At 42.3% G+C, this 20,600-nt stretch overlaps 1 protein-coding gene across 1 annotated transcript in view; it reads right to left on the bottom strand.

Moving 5' to 3' along the window:
* The window catches only part of Dst (dystonin), a 285,779-nt gene that overhangs the window by 149,525 nt on the left and 115,654 nt on the right, over window positions 1-20,600 (bottom strand). Inside the window, exon 6 of the mRNA XM_028775523.1 lies at window positions 15,898-16,064. Within this exon, the coding sequence (XP_028631356.1) occupies window positions 15,898-16,064 (167 nt within the window). The remainder of the gene's footprint in view (window positions 1-15,897; window positions 16,065-20,600) is intronic.

Raw genomic sequence — 20,600 nt, 5'->3', positions numbered from 1 at the left:
TCCTTTAAGCCAGTGGTTCCCAGTCTCTCGAATGCTTGTGGCCCTTGAATGCAATCCCTCATATTGGAGTGATTCCCCAATCATAAAATTATTTTCATTGCTTCTTCATGACTGTAATTCTGCTACTGTTATGAACTGTAATGCAAGTATCTGCTATGCAGGATATCTGAAGTGTAGACTGTCTGTTTGTGGCCTATGGGTTGAGTGTAGACTGTCTGTTTGTGGCCTATGGGTTGAGAACTACTGTTTTAAACTCTTAGGATTGCAGCACCCACCCCTTCCCTGGTCTCTGTGGCATGCACCTCTTCCTCAGTCTCTGCAGTACCTCGTTCTCCATTCTTTCCTGCACCACCCACTAAAATCTCCTTAGACCTTCCCTGTCACTTTCTAGAGGAAACCTCTCTGTCATCCCACAGGCTCTCAGGTTTGCTCAACATTACCCCCCACACAAAGAGCGGGCCTTCTATGTGCTGTGGGCTGTGTGGGAGGAATGAGCCATAAATTACTCGGAACACTGTTTAGCGGTCGTCTGAACAAGAAAGTCCATTAAAGTACATCATCGACCTTGGGAAGAAAAGTAAACACAACTGTGTACTTTTATTTGCTTGCTTGCTTGTTTTTTGTTTGTTTCTTTGTTTGTTATTAATCTAAAGAAAAGGCAGTAGCCTGGCCCCCCTCCAAGTCTACATGTACTTTTATTAGGTCTGAGAAGGAAGTGCTCATGAATCTGAAATGTATCTCCACTTCCTCTTTGTTCACAGGCCAGAAAATCATCGCAAATACCTCACTGGCCTCCACACCCACCAGTGTGATTAACATTTACCAATAACAGCAGGAGAAGTAAGGGGCAGCTCTCTACAAACACACACACACACACACACACACACACACACACACACACACACACATTTAAATCACAGACTCAGACATCTACTGATGTGAAGAACGCTATACTAAAGAGATATTTACAAAAGTCTAGACCAAGTGTCTAAAGTTCTTCCAATAAAAAACTGTTCAAATTTCCTGAAGAAATAAGAACCAGACCTTCTGCGACTGCCAACCTCTGGGCAAGAAACAGCACGCTAGTGTGAGAACCCTGCCATTAGTAAGGAGCATAAACACTGAGTAATCCCAAGGAGAATGAATAAAGTCATTGAAGAATGAAGTTTTTTTGAACAAGAGAATAAAACACAAAACTTCTTTCAGGATGATGTCATTTCAGAAGAGAAACAGCTGCGCAACACAGGGAGTCTGAATGAGCCCCCTCTTCTTGAATTTAACACATTACCAGAACAGTAACTGGAGTGGATGTCTCCTAGCCAAAGTTTGTAACAGATAAGACAAATTAGTTAAGAAAAAAATTATAAAGGGGGAAAATCAAAAGGTACTGGGAAAAACAAAGACTGTAAAGGAGTCTTTCTTATATTGCTGCCTCGCTTGGCTGACCCCTTCTCCTCTATCAGTGGCCTTCCAGTGCTCTGCCTGGAACACCCAGGGGCTTGTGCTCTGCCTAGAGCACCCAGGGGCTTGTGCTCTGTCTGTCTACCACTTCCACTGTTGATAATCTCACTGGGATAACAGTCTTTAAAATTTCCATCTATTCGACAGTAGAGAGATGCCTCAGTGGGAAGAAGCACTTGTTTGCAAGCATTGATGTTTTGGGTTCAAACCCCAGCAGTCATCTAAAAAGCTGGGCATGGCTTTGTGTATCTGTAATCTCAGGACTGAGTGGGAGAAAGAGATGGATCCCAAAAGCTTGGCAGGCCAATTGGTCAGCCTGTCAAACTGGTGAGCTTCAAAATGGTGGTCTTCAGGAGAGACCTTTTATCAATGCAGTAAGAGTGCAACAGAAGATACGCAGGCACACACCTGTATACCACACATATCATGCATATGTATACATACATGCCATACACACACAGTAATTCAGCCACTTTGCACTTACTGGGGATATTTATCCCCATTGTAAAGCTAACATCTCACTTTCGTGGACTGACAGCAGGATTTTTATTCGAAACCTGGTTTAAATATGAAAATAGCGTCAGAACACACTACAGGCACATGAAGGCAGTATGGTCCGACATTCTGCTTGAAGATGCTGAGCCCTAACTGTTACCATTTTCCTATTTCATAGACATGTTTTCTTAATCACATAATGCAATCTGACAAAAATATATGCTAGACATTTTGTAGGAAAAAACATCTTTATTGATACGCTCTCAACTGTTTTATCTTATCATAATTTGATTTTTATGTGCATTATACCTTTTTAAATATCACAAACCATCTTTTCTTTCAAAAATGATTACAAGTGAGGATACAAAAAAATTACATACATTTTAAATTGAAAATAAAAGATCAAAAGGACATAACGTCCTTAGAAGTGTGACCAGAAAATGTAAACCTGCCAGATGTGGTGATGTACAACTTCAATCCCAGCACTTGGAGGCAAAGATAGATGGATCTGTTGTATGAGGCCAGCCTGGTCTACGTACAGAGTTCTGAGCTAGCAGGGTAACACAGACCTTGTCTCAAAAACAAGGGCACACTACTTCTGTACATGCTTAATAGGCATAATTAATTACAAAAATATAGAGTAAAAATGTATTTTTGAAAGAGTGTGCTGATCAGGTTTTTGTTTGTTTGTTTTTATTTTGTTTTGACACAAGCTAGAGTCATCAGGGAACAGGTAATGTCAATTGAGGAGTTACCTCCATTAGACTGGCTTGTAAGTAAGACAGAGGGAGTTGTTTTCCTGATCGGTGATTTATCTGGGAAGAGCCAGCCTAAGAGGACACAGCCTATTGTGGCCGCGCCATCCCTGGCAGGTGGTCCTGGCTTGTGTAAAAGTTAAGCTAAGCATTCCACAGAGGGCAAGCCACTGAGCAGTATTCCTTCATGGCCTCTGCTTCAGTTTCTTTCCTGAGTTCTCGCAACGCTGGACTGTAAAGCATCAGATGAAATATACTCTTTCTTTCCCAAGTTGCTTTTGCCCACAGTGTTAATCACAGTAACAGAAATTTAAAAAAGGAAAAATAGATATTGCCATAAGTTTAATTTTTAACTAAATTGATATTTAATAGTCTGCAGAGTATCCATTTTTTAAAAAGCACTCACTTTGGACAAAAATGTTTAAATCACATACACACATATGTACACACACATACACACACACATGACTTATGTACATGTAGGAACATATATGGACTGATATTATATAATTTCAAAATTATAACACATTAACACAGTAACAGCCAAAAGCTATCTGAACACTAAAATTCCACAAGAGGCTTTCCTTGGGTGGGGGATAATCCCAATATTACTTTCCAGACTCTAGACACTTGGTTCATACATGAACTCATATGAGAATTAGCTGGGATGCTGTGGAGAAGTATTAAATAGAGATATCCAGGCCTTTCTACATGTATAGCAATTTCCTCTGAAGCTCATTAAGACCCAGTAAGCTCTAAAAGAGGCTCCATAAGACTCAGGTAGTGAACAACACAGAAGTCTCAGGAAGTCCTGAATCCAACTAAACGTGCTACCCTCCTCCCTCCCCAAGGTTTCACAAACAGGAAGAGTAACTAAAGGGACCCAGCAATTGAGGTGCCTGGAAGTGGATGCTGACCAGCCAAGCTGCCTAAAGGTACCCTCTGATCCACTGAGCTGTTTATATGTCCTGCTACGTGCTCCAGGTCCCAGCTCTGTTGAGTTGCCACCAATGCTACGCTGGGCTTTCTGTGATGCAGCTGTCTGACTCATTCCTACCTCGGTTAAGCAATCCCTTACTCTTATTCCCGTTGGTAGCCCCAGTGTGTGCATGTGTGTGTGTGCTTGTGTGTCCTCTCCCCAGGAGAAAGTTTCTCACAGAACACTACTCAATCTGGATTAGGGTTCTAACTTTTCTTTAGGTGAGATCATTGGTACAGCTTTTTTTTTTTCTGCCATAAGGTTTTAGCCTGAGCTGGCGGTCAATTCTACTCTCTATGCATCAGACTATGCACTTCTGAGCATCTTTTGTTGCTACCACCTGATTGAGAAACATGAACCATCAGGCCCAGCTTTTTCAGCGTGTGATTCTCATCCGAGGTCTGAAAACTATGCCACGTTAGCATCTCTAATAAATTTAATTTTTCTCTTTCTTAAAACCTTCATTTTATTCCTTTAAAATAAAATCACTTTACTATCCTTAACTAATAAATAAAAAACATCAGATAGATATTTTAAGGAAGCCTTTCAAACGTTTTTTTTTTAATTAGCATGAAACCCACAGTAGAAATACAAATACACACAAACACTAACATGGCCTTTTACTCTTTCCCCTTGGTACAACACAAGTGGCTGTTTTTAAAAACTCTTTGCCAGTGCTTATTTGTATTGTTTTGCTTCAGAATCGAAGATACATTGGAGAGGGATACTGACTGATCTACCTCCGGTGTACATCGTAAGACTACTAATGGTAAGATTATTAAGTCTGTAGAACAAGATTGATCTTTATTTTTAAATTAGAACCAAAACATACAGCAGCTGAGGTGGGAAGACATTGGAGCGGATTTTCTATCTCAACTGAAACTGGCTACAAGCAGCTGGGGGGAAGAGCCGTTACTGGGTATGTATGCAGTCTCCATGGTGGTCACCTCTAATTGTCAACTTGGCATAAGCTAGAATCACCTGGGCAGAGTCAGTCCTGCTATAGATTAGGCTGGCCTGTGGGCATGGGCATGAGGGTGGGGTTGTCCTGATCGCCTTACCTGGGGTGGAAGGACTTCAGTGAAGGTAAAATGGAAGCAAATGGAACTGCTTTATTGGCAGATGGGGAGGGGGTGCAGGATGTGGGGGTTTTCAGGCCCAACTGAGAAAGCAGCTGTAAATGATAAAGAGGTCAGAGGCTCAGGTGAAGCCTTCTGTACTGCACATGGACAGTGGGAAGGATATCCCCAGGGCAGAATCTTACTGGAGGCTCCACCTGTCAGGAAATGAATTCCCTCAAAGGAAGGAGTCCTAAAGAGATTTCTTCTCGAAGGATTGACAAGCTGATATAGATGTGGTCTAAGGAGGCCAGGCTACATCTCAAGCTGGCATCAGTATTTGGCTACATCAGGAACATAGTCCACCCGGTACTGTAAAGGCACAAAGGATAGCCAAGGAGAGCAGCTGAAACCTGAAACTATGGGGAGTCCCTGAGAGATGATGGGATACTGTGAAGGCAAAGCTTCTTTCGGAATGGATACTCTAAGATACTGGAGATGCCAGGGCTGTGCGGTTTAGAAACTACAGGTGTTTCAGAATGGATCCTGGCTAAGCCTAAATGGGCAGCAGTGTATCCTGCAGGTGGGCAGAGCCACAGAGGTCGTTAGCAAGCCCTCTGAGGCCCACTTGATTACACTATTAAGCCTCAGACAACAACCAACAATGAAGCTGCAGGCAGGCATTTGCACTTCTAGGTTTGAGTTTCGTTTTTTGTTTTTTGTTTTTTTGGTTTGGCTTTTTGAGACAGGGTTTCTCTGTGTAGCCCTGGCTGTCCTGGAACTCACTCTGTAGACCAGGCTAGCCTCGAACTCTCGAACTCAGAAATCCGCCTGCCTCTGCCTCCCAAGTGCTGGGATTAAAGGCGTGCGCCACCACCGCCTGGCTTGAGTTTTGTTTTGACCTTAGTGTTCCCATGTCCTTGTGCCTCTATTTTTAGAATAAGAATATTTACTCTATGCTCTTACATTTTTGAAGTCCTTAACTTGTTTTTGATAAGAAGACATCACAATTATGAGACTTTGGATTTTTAAAGTATTGATATTTGTGAAGACTTTGGGGACTTTAAGAGGTAGACTATTTCTTTAAAAAAAAAAAAAGAAGAGAATTTGGGAATAAAAGGTGGAAGGTTATAGCTTAAAGTGATGTTTTGTGTGTCAGGTTGACAAGGGGTGGAGTTATGATGGTCACTTTGTCACCTTGATATAATTAGAATTAGTGCAAGCTGCTAGACTGAGTTGGCCTGCAGACATCAGTGGGGGATTGTCTTTACTGCCTGAACTGATCCCAGCTTAAAAGAACATAGTACCATTCCTAGAGTTTGGGTCCTAGATTGTGTAGGAGTAAGGAAAACAAACAGCAGCGAACACATCTGCACTTATTCCTTCTGCTCCTCACTACAGACGTGATGTGACTATGAAGGTCCTGCCACTGTGATTCCCGGGAAACCCTGGGCTACAATCGGGACATGGATGCTAAGTCAACCCTTTCTCCCCACAGCTGTTTTCTGTCAACGAGTTTTATCGCTGCAATAGAAATCAGAGGGTTATACAAGATGAAATGTTCTATGTATAGATGATGGATGGTACACGACAATGTACTGCCATGGGACACTGTATGGGTGTCTTATCACAGTTTAGACTTAAGGTAAACCAGTTCCAACAACAGAAACCACAGGGCTTCAGCACAGGTGTCCTGACTTGCTCTCTGCTCTTTGGGGATACAAATCCTGCACAGCTCTTCTTAGTTCAACTGGAAAGCAGGAGTTACACAAGCTCGAACAAAATCATCTAGAACTCCAGTTACACCAATGGAGCATCAGGAGATGTGGTGGCCCCAGGAGGGAGGAAGTTCCCAGCTACTGCTGAGACAAGGCTCAAGAACCCATGTAGACTGGTCTCAGGGTGATGTACGAGAAAGTAAATTGTAAATCCGGCATGAAGAATACCGTGCACAGGCTAAGAGGTAACTATATGCTTTGGGTATACACCTACATAACTCATCCCAACCAATAAAGCAGCAAGTCTGTTCCTTCATGCATATGGTATTTAATATGTATCTACCAGGCAACATTCCAGGCAACAAGATACTGAGAACAGTCACTGGGTATATGGAGAGCTCAGTGCACCAGGAGATCTCATCTGGCGCTGAGAACACGGGAGAAAACTCACAGCCCAGCAAAACAGGAGCAGCAGCTGGGGAGCACAGCGCGAGGAGATGCTGGCATTAGTGAGGGGCCAAAAATGAGGCTGGTTTGCAGGAACTTCTTATAGGATTGCAAACTTTTCCACCTAAGAACTACAGAAAGCAACTGAAGTATTAAATGATCAGATCTGAGTGAGATCAGTCATGGAAATTTAAAGTGACGGCAACAGGGAGAGGAAGAGAGACCAGGAAAATCTCAGACCCACAGTACTGTGTTCTGTAACACAGGTTGTAGCAACTAAAGCTGTAAAAATGGCTGAGACAAGAGAGGGAAGGGAGAAGGCTAGACCATAACAGTGAAACACTCCAAATACAGAAGATAAGAGAGAAGAAATGAATGTTCAAGAGGCCAAACATGGACAAGTAAGACCAGACCTGCAAATGCACAGACTGAGCCACATGGCTGTCGCCCGAGCCCTTGCAAGGGTTTGAGTGGATGGTGGAATCAGAACCAGAGTGCAGCATGGTTGAGAAATAAGCATCAAGCGAAGAAATAAAGGCAGAAACCTCTGCCAAAAAGAGAATGAGGAAAAGCAGCCCCACCCACCCACCCACAGGCACCAGCGTGCCACTGTGTGCACATGCTGACACACAGACATCACGGGCTTCTAAAGAATGTATCTATCGATCCTTTAATTAGCAGAAACTACCAACATGCTTGAAATCCAACGAGAAAGATCTCCGGAAGAGAAAAGCAGAACGCCAAGGAGAAAGGAAGGGAGAGGAGAGCCGAAGCACTGAGCACACCGCAGCATCAGCACCACCACTGAGCACACAGCAGCAGCAGGGGGCTTTGGATGAGTGGAAGAGGATGCTTGTGCTGCACTGGAGCAGAAGGGATGGAGTTGGATGCAAGGAGTTGGGTATGTATCCAGGATGGAGAAGAGTGACTTTATACTTGCTAGCATCTATTTTCCATGAGAGAAGACACCAGCTCATCTGATACGGGTAGAGGGGACAAAGGAAGGACAGCCAACATCAGGGAGACCAAAAGTCAGACACCTCAGCATGTGCCCACTCGGGCTCTACCCGGACCTGTGACATTCCACAGTGTGTATCATTGCCTAGGGACAAGCACAGACAAGGCAGATGGCTGGGTTCCTGCAGGAGCAGGCTTTCCTAGGAAAAACAAGTGCTCAGCAGTTTGCAAAGAACGATAAAGGGATTTACCAGGTAGAAGTTTTAATACAAAGACAAAGAAAACCATGCGAGAACACAAACTTCACAAAGATGTGTGTCGCGGCGTAAGTTACATAACGTCCGTCCTCTTTTCAACAGATCACACAGTAAGAACACGCGTTCCCGATGCCTCACGTCTCCGTGACAGCAACAGAAGTTACCATAACAAATTCCTGAAGATGACTGGTTGAATCAGATCGTGTTCAGACTTCACATTCTCTAACTGTTCCTACTGGTGTAGCAAGCATCTCATCTCCTCCCTGCTCCTCACCCCACAAAGGTCCATAAAGATGTCTCCTCCCCTGTCCCCCAGCAAATAAATATGAGCTTGCAGAAGAATCGTACAGTTATGTAACAGGGCGTTGGTGTCCCTTTATGCTCATATTTGGGCACATATATTATTGAGACAATCAAAGCCAAGAACTTCTAGGTGGCGAATAGGGTATGAAGATAAATTTCCTCTTGTTCTCAAAACTAGATGTCTAAGTTTATTTAAAATATGCGGGCTGGAGAGATGGCTCAGTGGTTAAGAGCACTGACTGCTCTTCCAGAGGTCCTGAGTTCAAATCCCAGCAACCACATGGTGGCTCACAACCATCCGTAATGAGATTGGATGCCCTCTTCTGGTGTGTCTGAAGACAGCTACAGTGTACTCATCAATACAATAAATAAATAAATAAATAAATATTAAAATATGCTTCCTTTTTTAACCCTACAGTGTATCACTTTATTAACAAGGCAGAGAACAAAGATTAGCAGTGCTATATTTAGTACAAGCTTTGTTAGTACTTCAAGATTAAAATCTAACTATTGTAATAATTAAAAAGTAATTAAAGAATTGTGGCTTTCAACTTACAAACAATAACTCTCTTCCTACCTGCCTCCTATTACCTGGATAAGTCCAGAGGAAACCAAGAGGCTTTAACCAAGAAGGATCTCTTTCTATTACCTGCATGTAAGTGAACTGGCTTGAGTAAAATTTGAAAAAAATAAAAATCTTAATCTGTAAGAGACTAAAAAAACCACAAACTTCCCCCAAACAGGGAGGTGAGAATCCACTTATTTTCATTCTGCTAAAATGAACACGTTAAATTACTTCATATCACACGGTAAGATGAGAATATAAACAAGTCAAAAAAAAATCAACGAGGTTTGGAAACAAATAAACGGGCCCGGGGAAAGATACACATGCCGGCCTCTGGCTCTTCTGGTGTAAGAGGATGCTGAAGGGAAGGAAGCAGGATGAAGAAGAGAGAGTCAGCATCCATCCAAGGCTCTCCATCACTGCTCTGTTGTTACAGGCTCAACAGCAGGTCACAAGGAGAAAGGGGACCAGAGCTGGTCACAGGTTGCCTAAATCTCAGCATATATGTGTTGTGTCATAACAGCCTCTACTGCTGCCTCTTCCTCTCCCTCTCCCTCTCCCTCTCCCTCCCCCTCCCTCTCTCTCTGTATGTGTGTGTGTGTATGTGTTTTAATTTGGTATGTTGGGGAGGAAACACTTTATTTTATGAGACTCTTATTAAGCTGGAAGTCCACCATTTCAGCTAGGCTGAATCCAGCATTCTCCCAGGATCCACCCATCTCTGGGGTTACTGGTCACATGCAACCATGCCTCAGTTTTACATGGATGCAGGGGATTTGAACTCAGGACATGTTGCTTTCACAACAAGCACCTTTACCCATCAAGCCACATCCCCAGTCACAGCATTTAACGTCTGAAGTGATCACATCACTCTGAAATCTGCCTACCTAGTTCACTTTCCTTCCCTCGACTCATGGTGTTTTCATGAATACCTTGTGCATCAACCACAGAAAAATATGCCTATGATTTCAGCTTTGGTGTGTTTTTAAGAAATAAATGTAAATTACTCAGTGAATGAAAGGGTAGTATTTAGAACAGCAAAAAGGCAAGTAGATCTAGCAAAATGAAATTAAATTGGGAAATATTTATTTCTCAAATGCCTCATGGAAGGGAAATTCCTCAGTCTGAGGACCTTATTCTACAGATTCACACATCTACACAAAACATAGAGTTAAATTCAACATTTTGGTGGGAAAAATAAAGACCAACAAAGTGTCCACCAATTATGCATTTTAAATAAATCATGCTCCAATAACAGACCAGGATACTATGGAAGGGAAAGAGGCTGTGGCGGAGCTGTAGCAGGGCGTGTCTGCTCCAGCCTGCCCAGGCTTATCCAGCTTCCAAGTTGTAGCTGCACCGGAGGGCAGCCGCACCGACAGCCCTCCTGTTAAGGCAAAGAACACTGAGGTGTTCTCCCTCAAGGACGGAAGCAGGAGAACAAAGGTAACAGCTTACTTAGTGTTACTAAGTATCCATTTTCCTTCTTAAGGGAAGTCTCAGCATTGGACACTTCTCTGAATTAGTCTGGGCAAGTGGGCCAGGAACAGAAACAAAGTAAAACAGACTGGTATTTCCTCTTGTACTCATTTGCCAAATTGTACCCCCCAAATTATGTGTAAAAATAGATGCAATAAAAATGGCAACCAGACGCACACCACCTAGCCATATTCCTTATTTGGACACAATCGAATTCTCTTCAATGAAGGACATACTAGCTCTTTTGGGGCTTTAAATGTGTTAATAGTTACCAGGGACCAATTTATTCTGAGTGCAACCATTCTGGACTCATTTTTGTAAATAAACCATCTGATTGGCTTTGTAAACCGAAGCACTGTTTTTGTTGTTCTTTTGTTTTAGATTAGTAGCCAACAGTGCTTATGGCCACAGGAACTGGAGCCTATAATATTCAGGACTCTGCAGCCCAAGGACTAAGGGAAAGAACTACCCAGTCAACACTCACACACCTTCCTGTGAGAACATTTCAAACCCTGAAGGGCCTTCTCCCACTATTAAACCAGTCCAACCCAGTTGAGCTGCTAAGGACGGACTGAATCCAGGACTGAGTGTGAGTCACCAGCCTGTAGGTCATATGATTAAACACAGCCTTCTGGGGAAAGTTACTCAATTAAAACATTGTTAAAATTTTAATACGGTGAAGAACAGTAGCTCCAATAAATTTCAATGTGAAATGCAAATTATAAACAAAATAATTAATACTAAATTATGTCCTCCCTAATTAGAAAATAAAGGGTATGCTCTTGCAAACTATTGCCTAAAATTTTCAATGTTAATTGGCTAATATATTTAAAACAAGCTCATGGAAAGAATGCAGAGATTTAAGTGGGGTTGAAGAGACTGAATGGGTAAATTAAAGACAAGACCAGGACAGGCAGAAACTAGAAGAAATAACCTCTCCTGGAAGTGTAACCCACCCTCAGCTTTCTGTCCTGAGATTCTGGAGTTTGCCACATTAGCTTGCCGGGTCTCAAGGCCTGCTGTATTTCTCCATGCTCTTTCTGGTCTACAGACTCAGGTTCATTCTAGTGTATAGGCAGCTGCGTCAGTGCGGCTGTTTGGAACCCGGCTTTCAGGAGGTCTAGGGAAAACTCCTTAGAGAGGCTGACCTTGAGCTGGGCGGTGGTGGCGCACGCCTTTAATCCCAGCACTTGGGAGGCAGAGGCAGGCAGATTTCTGAGTTCGAGGCCAGCCTGGTCTACAGAATGAGTTCCAGGACAGCCAGGGCTATACAGAGAAACCCTGTCTCGAAAAACAAAAAAAAAAAAAAAAAAAGAGGCTGACCTTGGAGAGGCTCAGGAGCAGAAGTTCAAGCTCACAGTCAGAGCTTCATCTCTCTTAGTCAGAGACGTGAGCAGACTTAGGTCAGAAGCCACACGAAGTGCTCCTGGAATCTCCACCTCCAGAAGAGCATGCAGCAATGTCCGCTACCTCCACCCTGGTTCTCATGCTGCTCAGAGAAAGCTTCTGGGATGCCCTGGCTACTGGCTCTTTGCCATTTCTCCCTCATCCTCTCTCGGTAATAAGCTGACTCATCAAATGCTTCGCTTCTGTGATATTCTTCGTTTAAAGGCATCAAATCCTGGCATTCTTTTGAGTAACAAAGTTCTGAGCTCATTTGTTTTGCTGTGAGGCATGCTGAAAACCTCTCACTCACTGTTTTCCGAGAAAAGATTTTATTATTGATCAAAGAGCATCACACCTACGTGAAGTGAACAAACGAAACAAGCAGGCATGTGGCATTTCTATTACTTGAACCCTTCCCATGAAAACTGACCAGAACAAGCAGAGGTTCCTAGGAGGGACTGGGAGCAGCAGCAACATCTAGTAAGATTTAACCAGGGGAAATTTATTTATCCATGACCTAGTTCAACAAACCCCAAGAACTGTTCTCTATTATCTCCCTACTTTCTCAATATTATCTGGACCATAAGCCAGGCTCTTTATCGCTCTTGGGTAATGGGACATATCACCACTATAGGACTTGTAATTTTGATCTTACTTAAGCTAATATGCTTCAATTTTTATCTTAATAGTTCTTACCATATTACATGATTTTCATAGTTAGCTAACTAAGTATTTTAATATGCTTTAATTTTTATTTTAATAGTTCTTACCATATTACATGATTTTCATAGTTAGCTAACTGTAAGTTAAGCAATTAATATTGTGTCTCAGTAATTGATAAAAAGAAACGAAGACATTTGTCTGGCAGTTACAAACGCACATGTTCAAGCTCAGGAACACTTTCTGGATCTTTGCTAACTGTCATGAATCATCAAGGATTCAGAACCGCACTGTTCAGGTCGACACTTCCATCTCTTTAAAATCATCAGCAGACAGAAATTATCCCAGCAATGACAAAATCAGAACAGTCACATTCATTATTTCTTGAAAGGTGTATGGTCCTGAACATGTTAATTAGCATTTGAACATTTTTTAGTATTGATAAAAGTGAAGACAACCATCTATTTCATGAGGGGTTTTTTTTTTTTTTTGGAGACAAGGTTACTCTGAGTAGCCTTGGCTGTCCTGTAGACCAGGCTGCCCTCAAACTCAGAGATCCACCTGCCTCTGTCTCTTGAGTGCTGGGATTAAAGGCCCATGCCCAGCTTGGCATACCATGGCCCCAGCTTGATAATTTTTTAAAACTAGCATATTCTGCTACAGACTTCTGCTGGAGCAGAGACATCCATCTGTGTGGTTTTTTATGTGCCTCTGTGAGTGCTAACATTCTATGTGTCTCCTGAGTGTTAGCATTCTATATGTCTCTTTGGTAACATTCTATATGTCTCTGTGAGTGCTAACATTCCATATGTCCCCGTGAGTGCTAACATTCTACATGTCTCTGCAGGTGCTAACATTCTATGTCTAGTGCCTGTCTTCCAACACTGTGTTCTTTTTACCCCGTGCACAATTTCAGTTTATAGTCTGTTACCCTTATAAATTACTTTTCATTTAACTTCATATAATGGTTCTTTGGACATAAAAATCAGAAACCCAATCTACATTAAAAAAAAACCCTTAGGATACTGACCTGTTAATTAACTACTGAATACTTAGGCTAGCAAACCTGTTTCTTTAAGATATTCCAGATGACAATACTACGAAACATTACTGTTTCTTACATAAGAAAGTCTGAATAAATCTCTTATGTAAGGAATACTTGCTTACTTTGGATGACAGATAGTATCCACTTCCATTTCTAACCACTAGGCTTTCTGGGATGAGAGAAGCTGATCTACACAACTTACAGTCTTCTGGACACTGCAGCTGCCTGCCTCGGCCACTGCAGCCATTCACCCTAGCTACTGCAGCCTGACGGCACCTCCTCTGAAGGTCCTCTACCAGGCATCCATTTGCTTAGAACCCAGGCCCATCTGCTAGCTCAGATAACTTTTATTACCGAAGCCAAATGAGATCCAATAAGTACTAAAGCTTCTTATCTAAATAAATACAAAGGATAAACCCACACTTAACAGAGGTTCCCACAGCAAACTTAAATACATTCAAACTGTATGGGGATAGTTATATAAAATCATCTATAAAATGTTCTTATGATTGTTAATACCCCAAACCCACACAAGGTGAAACTTTCCTTGTTTATTACTTAATTAAGATATTAAGTAAGAAATGTGTGCAAGTTGAGCTATCTGTTTTATTCTTACATACGATGGAAGAAAAGAACTCAACTGTTTTCTTAAGAAAGGCCCAAAGGTTTTAAAATAAGTCTTACAGACTTAAGGCTTTTTATGTAAGAAACCAACTATGGGACACAGGCTACTGTAAAAGAACTTGAGCAACAGAAACCTTACATGTGTTTAGAGCTGGTATTTTCAATTGTACCAGAAATTCTAGTGAAGAAGAAAACTACAATTCCAATTTCTGGGCTGGAGAGAGATGGCTCAACGGCTATGAGAGCAGGCTGATGTCTTCCAGAGAACCGACTGCCCATACAGCCATTTACAATCCTGCTCTTCTCACCCTCGAGGACACCAGGCTGCCAGTGCTGCACCAACAAACACACACGCAAAACAGCCATGCACATAAGAGAAAGTAAAAAACAGATCACCTCTCTCTCTCTCTCTCTCTCTCTCTCTCTCTCTCTCTCTCTCTCTCTCTCCCTCTCCCTCCCCCCTCCCTCTCCCTCCCTCCCTCCACTCACCCATTTATTTAGAGACAAGGTCCTGCTCTAGAACATAGGGTGGTTTCAAATGTGTGAGCTTCCTGCCTCAGCTTCCTGAGTGCTGACATTACAAGTATATGCCACCAGGACCAATACAGATATTTCTGAAGCAGATGATTTTAGAAAAGCTAGCCTCCGAAAACATTTTAATACTACCTAAAAAGAGTCAGAGAAAGAGCTCTGCGGTATACCTGGGACCAGGGGATAACGATGGACATGTCTGCAACACCGTGATACTCTGAACTCTGTGTCTGAACTCTAAGCAAGGCAGGCGAGTGGACCCAGGCATTCTTCTTAATTTAGAACGGGCACTCACCTCTGTTTAAAAAAATTGTTCCGTAATGGAAGGACATAACATCAGACTGCTTAAAAATAGGGGCTGCTAAGTGTGGATACTCATTTTGTATGATTTTTATTATACTCAATAACGTTTTCAGTTTCATAAGTTTACAGCTTAGACTTAATCTATTTGTGAATATATTTGGTTCTTCAATAGGACACAATGTTTGGGCAATCAAGTAAATAGCCAAGGTTAAATCCATAGTTGTCAATAAACATTTTATATGGGTTTAATTTCCAGTGAGACAGTAAAAGCACACACTCGAGAGCCAGCCTGCCACATCTGAATCCCAAGTCTGCCACTCACTAATCTTGTGGCTAAGCAAATATTACCCAGTGTCTCAGCTTCATATATTACCAGGGATGGCAAGGATGTAGTGAGAACTACATTAATCAGTGTTTACAACAATGTTTCACACTCACTGTTACTTCAACTGTTAACAGCAAGACTTAATAGTTTTCACAGGAAAACTGTTCACCAGCCCCAAGTCTGCTACCCAGTCACCCCTCAGGATGACAAAATGGTATGACCTGGAGTTTCACACCTTGTTAAACTTGTGAACTATGAACCTTTACCTGTCTACTCATGGGTTACCTGTAGATAAACTAGATCATTGACCTGCAGATTATAGGCATCTGCTAAGTTGTATAAAAAAAATCCAGATATACCTCTCTGTTTTGCTCGCTCATTCCCCTTCCCCCACTCTCTCCCCACCCCATGTGTGTCTGTTTGTGTGTGTGTCTGTGTGTATTAGTTTTGTGCATGCACTGCCTGTTCAACAGCAGCATGTGATTTAAAATGCCAGAGATGAAAGAATGACTTATATTTGTATAAGAGAAGACCGTGCATATTCCATACCTGTATTTATGAATGATGGCATTGAATAGTTTCCCATCTCTCCAGCAGGTAGTAAAGTTTTCACACCGCACCCCGGCATAACCTTCTGTCGCCTGCTGTGTCCACAGGAGCAGCCTTTCTTTCGCAGACATGTCCTCTGACTCTCCAGTTACATGGATGTCAGATATCTAAATATAACGGAAGCATCAAACCATTAGGAAGGAAGGAAGGAAGCTTAGAAGGTAAAAGTCTACTGTGTGCTAAGTACTTACATCTGATTTTCCTTGATCCTGTAATCCTTGTTGTTGTGCTAAATATATTACTAAATATACTTCCTGTTTTACAAAGAAAAAAATTGAATTCCAAGCAAGCTTTCATATTTGACTTATCTGTGTCCAAATTAAAAGCTTCCAATGAGATTTTAAATATAGAACATGCTAATTTTACAATATTTAAAAGATAAACAACTACAACAAAACCCCGAAATACAGAGGGATCCAGGCTACCCCAAACTGAGGCAGCCTAACAACTTGGTGTTGGTACCATAAGAGGAACAAGAACCAGACTCACAGAAGTCTTCCTGGACATAACAGCAGGCTAACACACAAAACATAGAAGCTACAGTTTGGATTTTCATCCTCGTAACTGTAATGAACTACTGAACTTTTGTGTGATGCGTTTACTTTGATAAGCCTTCTTTGTTTTGTGGCAGATGTTAGACAACTCCATACATGCTGTTACTTTACCTGAGAATTATGATATTCATCTCAACCATCAACTTACTTTTCACGTACTTTTATATAGTTGTTCCCCAAGGCAGTATTTTTCTGATGTCATTTTAGGCAACAGAGTTTGATTTACATGTGTATGTGTACACACACACACACTATCTATCTATCTATCTATCTATCTATCTATCTATCTATATACACACACACAATATATATATACATATATATATATATACACACACACACATATATATATACACATATATTATATATATACATATATATATATATACACACACATATGTATAATTTAGGGTAACCATATTGTACTGTTTACATTTATTTAATGGGCACACCACAAGCCAGGTAGCGCAGGAGATACAACATGCTGTGGTGACCCTCATGCTAACCCATTAGAAGCTGCCCTGCAGCTAGGTCTGCATGCTAGATGTGGCAGTGTTAACCTGCTTTTGTATTATACCAAAACTTAACAGCATGGAAACATTCCACATTCTTTGCTAATGAGATCTCTTAAAACAACTTATGTGATCCCCCCCACACACACACACCAGATGCAAATAGAGCAGAAAAAAAAGCCTTAAATTACTCTATGCAGAATCTGACCCAACAAGTATTTCATGTGAAGACTAAGGAAACGGTGCCCTCTCTCATTTGTGAGTATCTTTGGTAACACTTTTGGCTAACTGCTTATAAATATTTTGTGACTCTGCTCGGTTTTAGCAAAGTTGTCATGTGCATTTTATTTGTTTGTATAGAGAACCCTTCTGCTGAGCAACCAATAAGACATGGGTATGCATTGTTCTCTCAGAGCCCTTTCCATTGAGGGACAGAAAAGAGCATGGATCTCCAGGGTGCACATTCTCCCAACTCTTTGATCTCGGTTGTCCCTGACCTGCTGTCAACTAGACAGGGGACAAACTGTCTTCACCAGGGGCTGCCTAGTAGTTCCACAGCTGGGATTAACATCGATAGATAACTGTTCCCTATGAGAGCAATGTGTGGAACTAAGAGAGCAAGAGCAGGAAGCAAGCCAGGACCTAGAAAAGATGTGTGTGTGTGTACTAGTGTGCAGGTGTGTGTGTACGTGTATGTATGTGCTGCGGGTATGTGTGCATGTGCGCATGTGCACACATGCATGACTGTTTGTATGTGTGTGCACTGTGTGCATGTGTGTGTGCACTTGTGTGTGCTCACCCATGTGCGTTTGTGTGTGTGTATGTATGGGTGTGTGCAGGTGTGGGTGTGTGCTTGTGTGTGCATGTGTGTATGTGTGTGTGTGTATGTGTGTGTGTGTGTGTGTGTGTTAGTTAAGTCACAAATCCCTCTGCAACAGAAACAGAGGCCCAGAGCAGAGCAATGAGATCTGGTTCTGGTCTGTGGGCCAGATTCTTTATCAAACGAGAGGTAGGCCTCTGCTGACGAGGCCTAAGGCCCTTTTCCAGATAAACTCTTATTAAAAGACTCTAAACACAACAGAGAACTGAGAGGTCAAATACAGAGTCAAACAACTGAAAGTGGAGACTGGGACAGTGCCAAGCTTGAACAGCAAGTCTTTCATTCTTCCCAGTTACCACAGAGGTAGGGGCATGGCCAATCCAAGGCCTCAAGGCAGAAACACTGTAGCCCAAGAGCTCTTCCCAGGCTGGTAGACACTACCGTGTCTACTGTTGCTGATGAAGGTGAGGCCTCGTTCCCTCTACTCCTCAGCCCGACAGAGACTGTCAGCATCAGAGGGAGCTGCACACTGAGCAAAGGTAGAGACACTGCCCTTAAAACGTCTGGGATTTGAATCTGAAGCCCTGTCTCCATTTTTATCATCTTCCCTAAGAATCTGTGCTAATCTCCATGGCATGGGGAAGGATTGCACGCAGACAGACCAACCACCTAACACACAGAAAGAAATTGTTTTTATTTTTCCACGAGGAAAACAACTACCACTGTTTTCTACTTAATTACTTCCAAGGATATTAAGACGTAATTATGTTAAAAGACTCAGGACCTAGGGCCTTGCTTCTCTGTGATTACACTCAAGTCATGAACGTTCCCTCCCTTGTAACCTTATGGGAGTTATTACACTCTGTAGGAGAATTCCAAACTAGCGTGGTGATATCATCACCTTGCACAGAGGAGACGCACGCTCAGTGTAGGCTGGATGATTTACTCAGCATTACCATGATTTACTGACACCTGGCACACCGGAAATACATGTTGAATATATTTTATTTCGTGTTCTTGTACCATTTTACAAAGGGAGACTCAAAACCTGCACTTTATATTTTTACCCAATTCTCAATGTATAGAGGATTGTTTCTGCTGTTTCTAGCTGATTTAAGAACATTCTGGGCCAATCCGGTTACAGAAGTATATCCATTAACTAGCAAAGTTGGTAAATTTCAATGATAAGGTGCCAGTGTTTTACAAGCATGAGTGATATTCTACCTGAGAGACGTCAAAGATGAGTTTACTGGTCTGGAATTGTGACAAAAAAAAATAGGTCTTATTTTTCATTGATTTTCAATAGGTGACTTCTAGACTGCCAGTCACACATGTATTAGACTATTACACACAGGCACACTACTTTTAAAACTCTAATTAAAAAATACACACTCAGTTATGTCACGGAGCATGGTTTACATTGACGACTGACACGCCAGCATTTTCCACTTCTTGGGCTACTCTCAATTAAGTGATCATCCAGTTCCTGAGCCTTTCCACCTGGGATGTGTGTTTGCTTCACTGCTCTGCATCTGCCTCCCAAAACTCCAGACTTGCCAGAAGTCGCATCCCATGAAGACCAACACCTCCTACATACCTCACGTCGATCCTTGCTTTTGACTGAGTTTCCGGTGGTCTCCCCCATAATCCTAACTCACCTTCGCCAAAGTCCTCTAGGCCTGAGGGGATGTTTTCAAACCAATGTGCCTCGGGTTACAAAGATCTCACTTTTCCCATTGAAGGACACCGCCATTCTACTCCAAAATCACGTACCCATGCCTGTTAGGCATCTGAGTGTATTCTGCAAGCCCCGCCCTCATCTCCACTTAATATGGAAAACTCTTTTCTACTTTCTTTCACTCAAACTCAGCATCCTTGGTATGAGCCTGAAACAAGCTAATCCTATCAGTCTCAGACACACTCTCTCCCACCGAGCTCCACCTTCACCCTTAAAAGACGCTACCCTTACCCACAGTGATGCACGCCATGACCTCTAAAATTCAACATGCTTGACACCGGATTTCTCATTCTGAGCCATTCACTTCCATCTGCATTCCTAGCTCGGGGAACAGCCCCGCCATTTGCCATTTCCCACACATCAAAAGCTGTCATCTATGATTCATCTTGAACCTCTACACCCACTTCCTCTGGTTCTCCCTCACCTCTAACCCTCACCCCTAAGTAACTCTCATATAAGGAACGACAGGAACTGCAATGTCTCTTCAACTCAGCATCCCAGTGCCTTGCTCAGATACTCTTCATCACCCCAACCGTAGCATGCGCTCAAAGTCTCACCCCAGGAAATGCTGGAGGGCACGAAGGTCCTTGTGCTCGCAGATAAGCATAAGGGGAACCAGTCGTGTTAAACACACAGGCTGTCCCTTCAAAGGGGGAGGGTGTGTAAACAGTTTTCCACACAGAGTTAGAGAGCTGGTTCTGCACTGCCAAAGCCCAAGTTAGCTTCAAAGTCGCTTTTAATATAAAATGGCGGTCAGATGGGCTTCCGATGATTCAAGCCTTAGCAGAACCCCCACCATCTTCCAGAATGGACTTTTCCTACAGACTGTCATGTCTTGGTGTGCTGTTAAAACGTCTTATTCACTAATGACACCAGCCTTTAACACAAGGAAATGTTATTTAATTTTTTCAACTAGGCAAATTCTGTGAGCTTTGGTCTCTTTTCTGTCTCAACTGTCAAAACTGAAAAGTTAATCACAGGCTCTAACTTAAATCCATTACCACAAGATATAAGTAGTT

Source organism: Grammomys surdaster, unplaced genomic scaffold (assembly GCF_004785775.1).
Source record: "Grammomys surdaster isolate TR1022 unplaced genomic scaffold, NIH_TR_1.0 255, whole genome shotgun sequence".
NCBI lineage: Eukaryota > Metazoa > Chordata > Mammalia > Rodentia > Muridae > Grammomys > Grammomys surdaster.
This window is presented reverse-complemented; position numbering and strand designations above follow the sequence as displayed.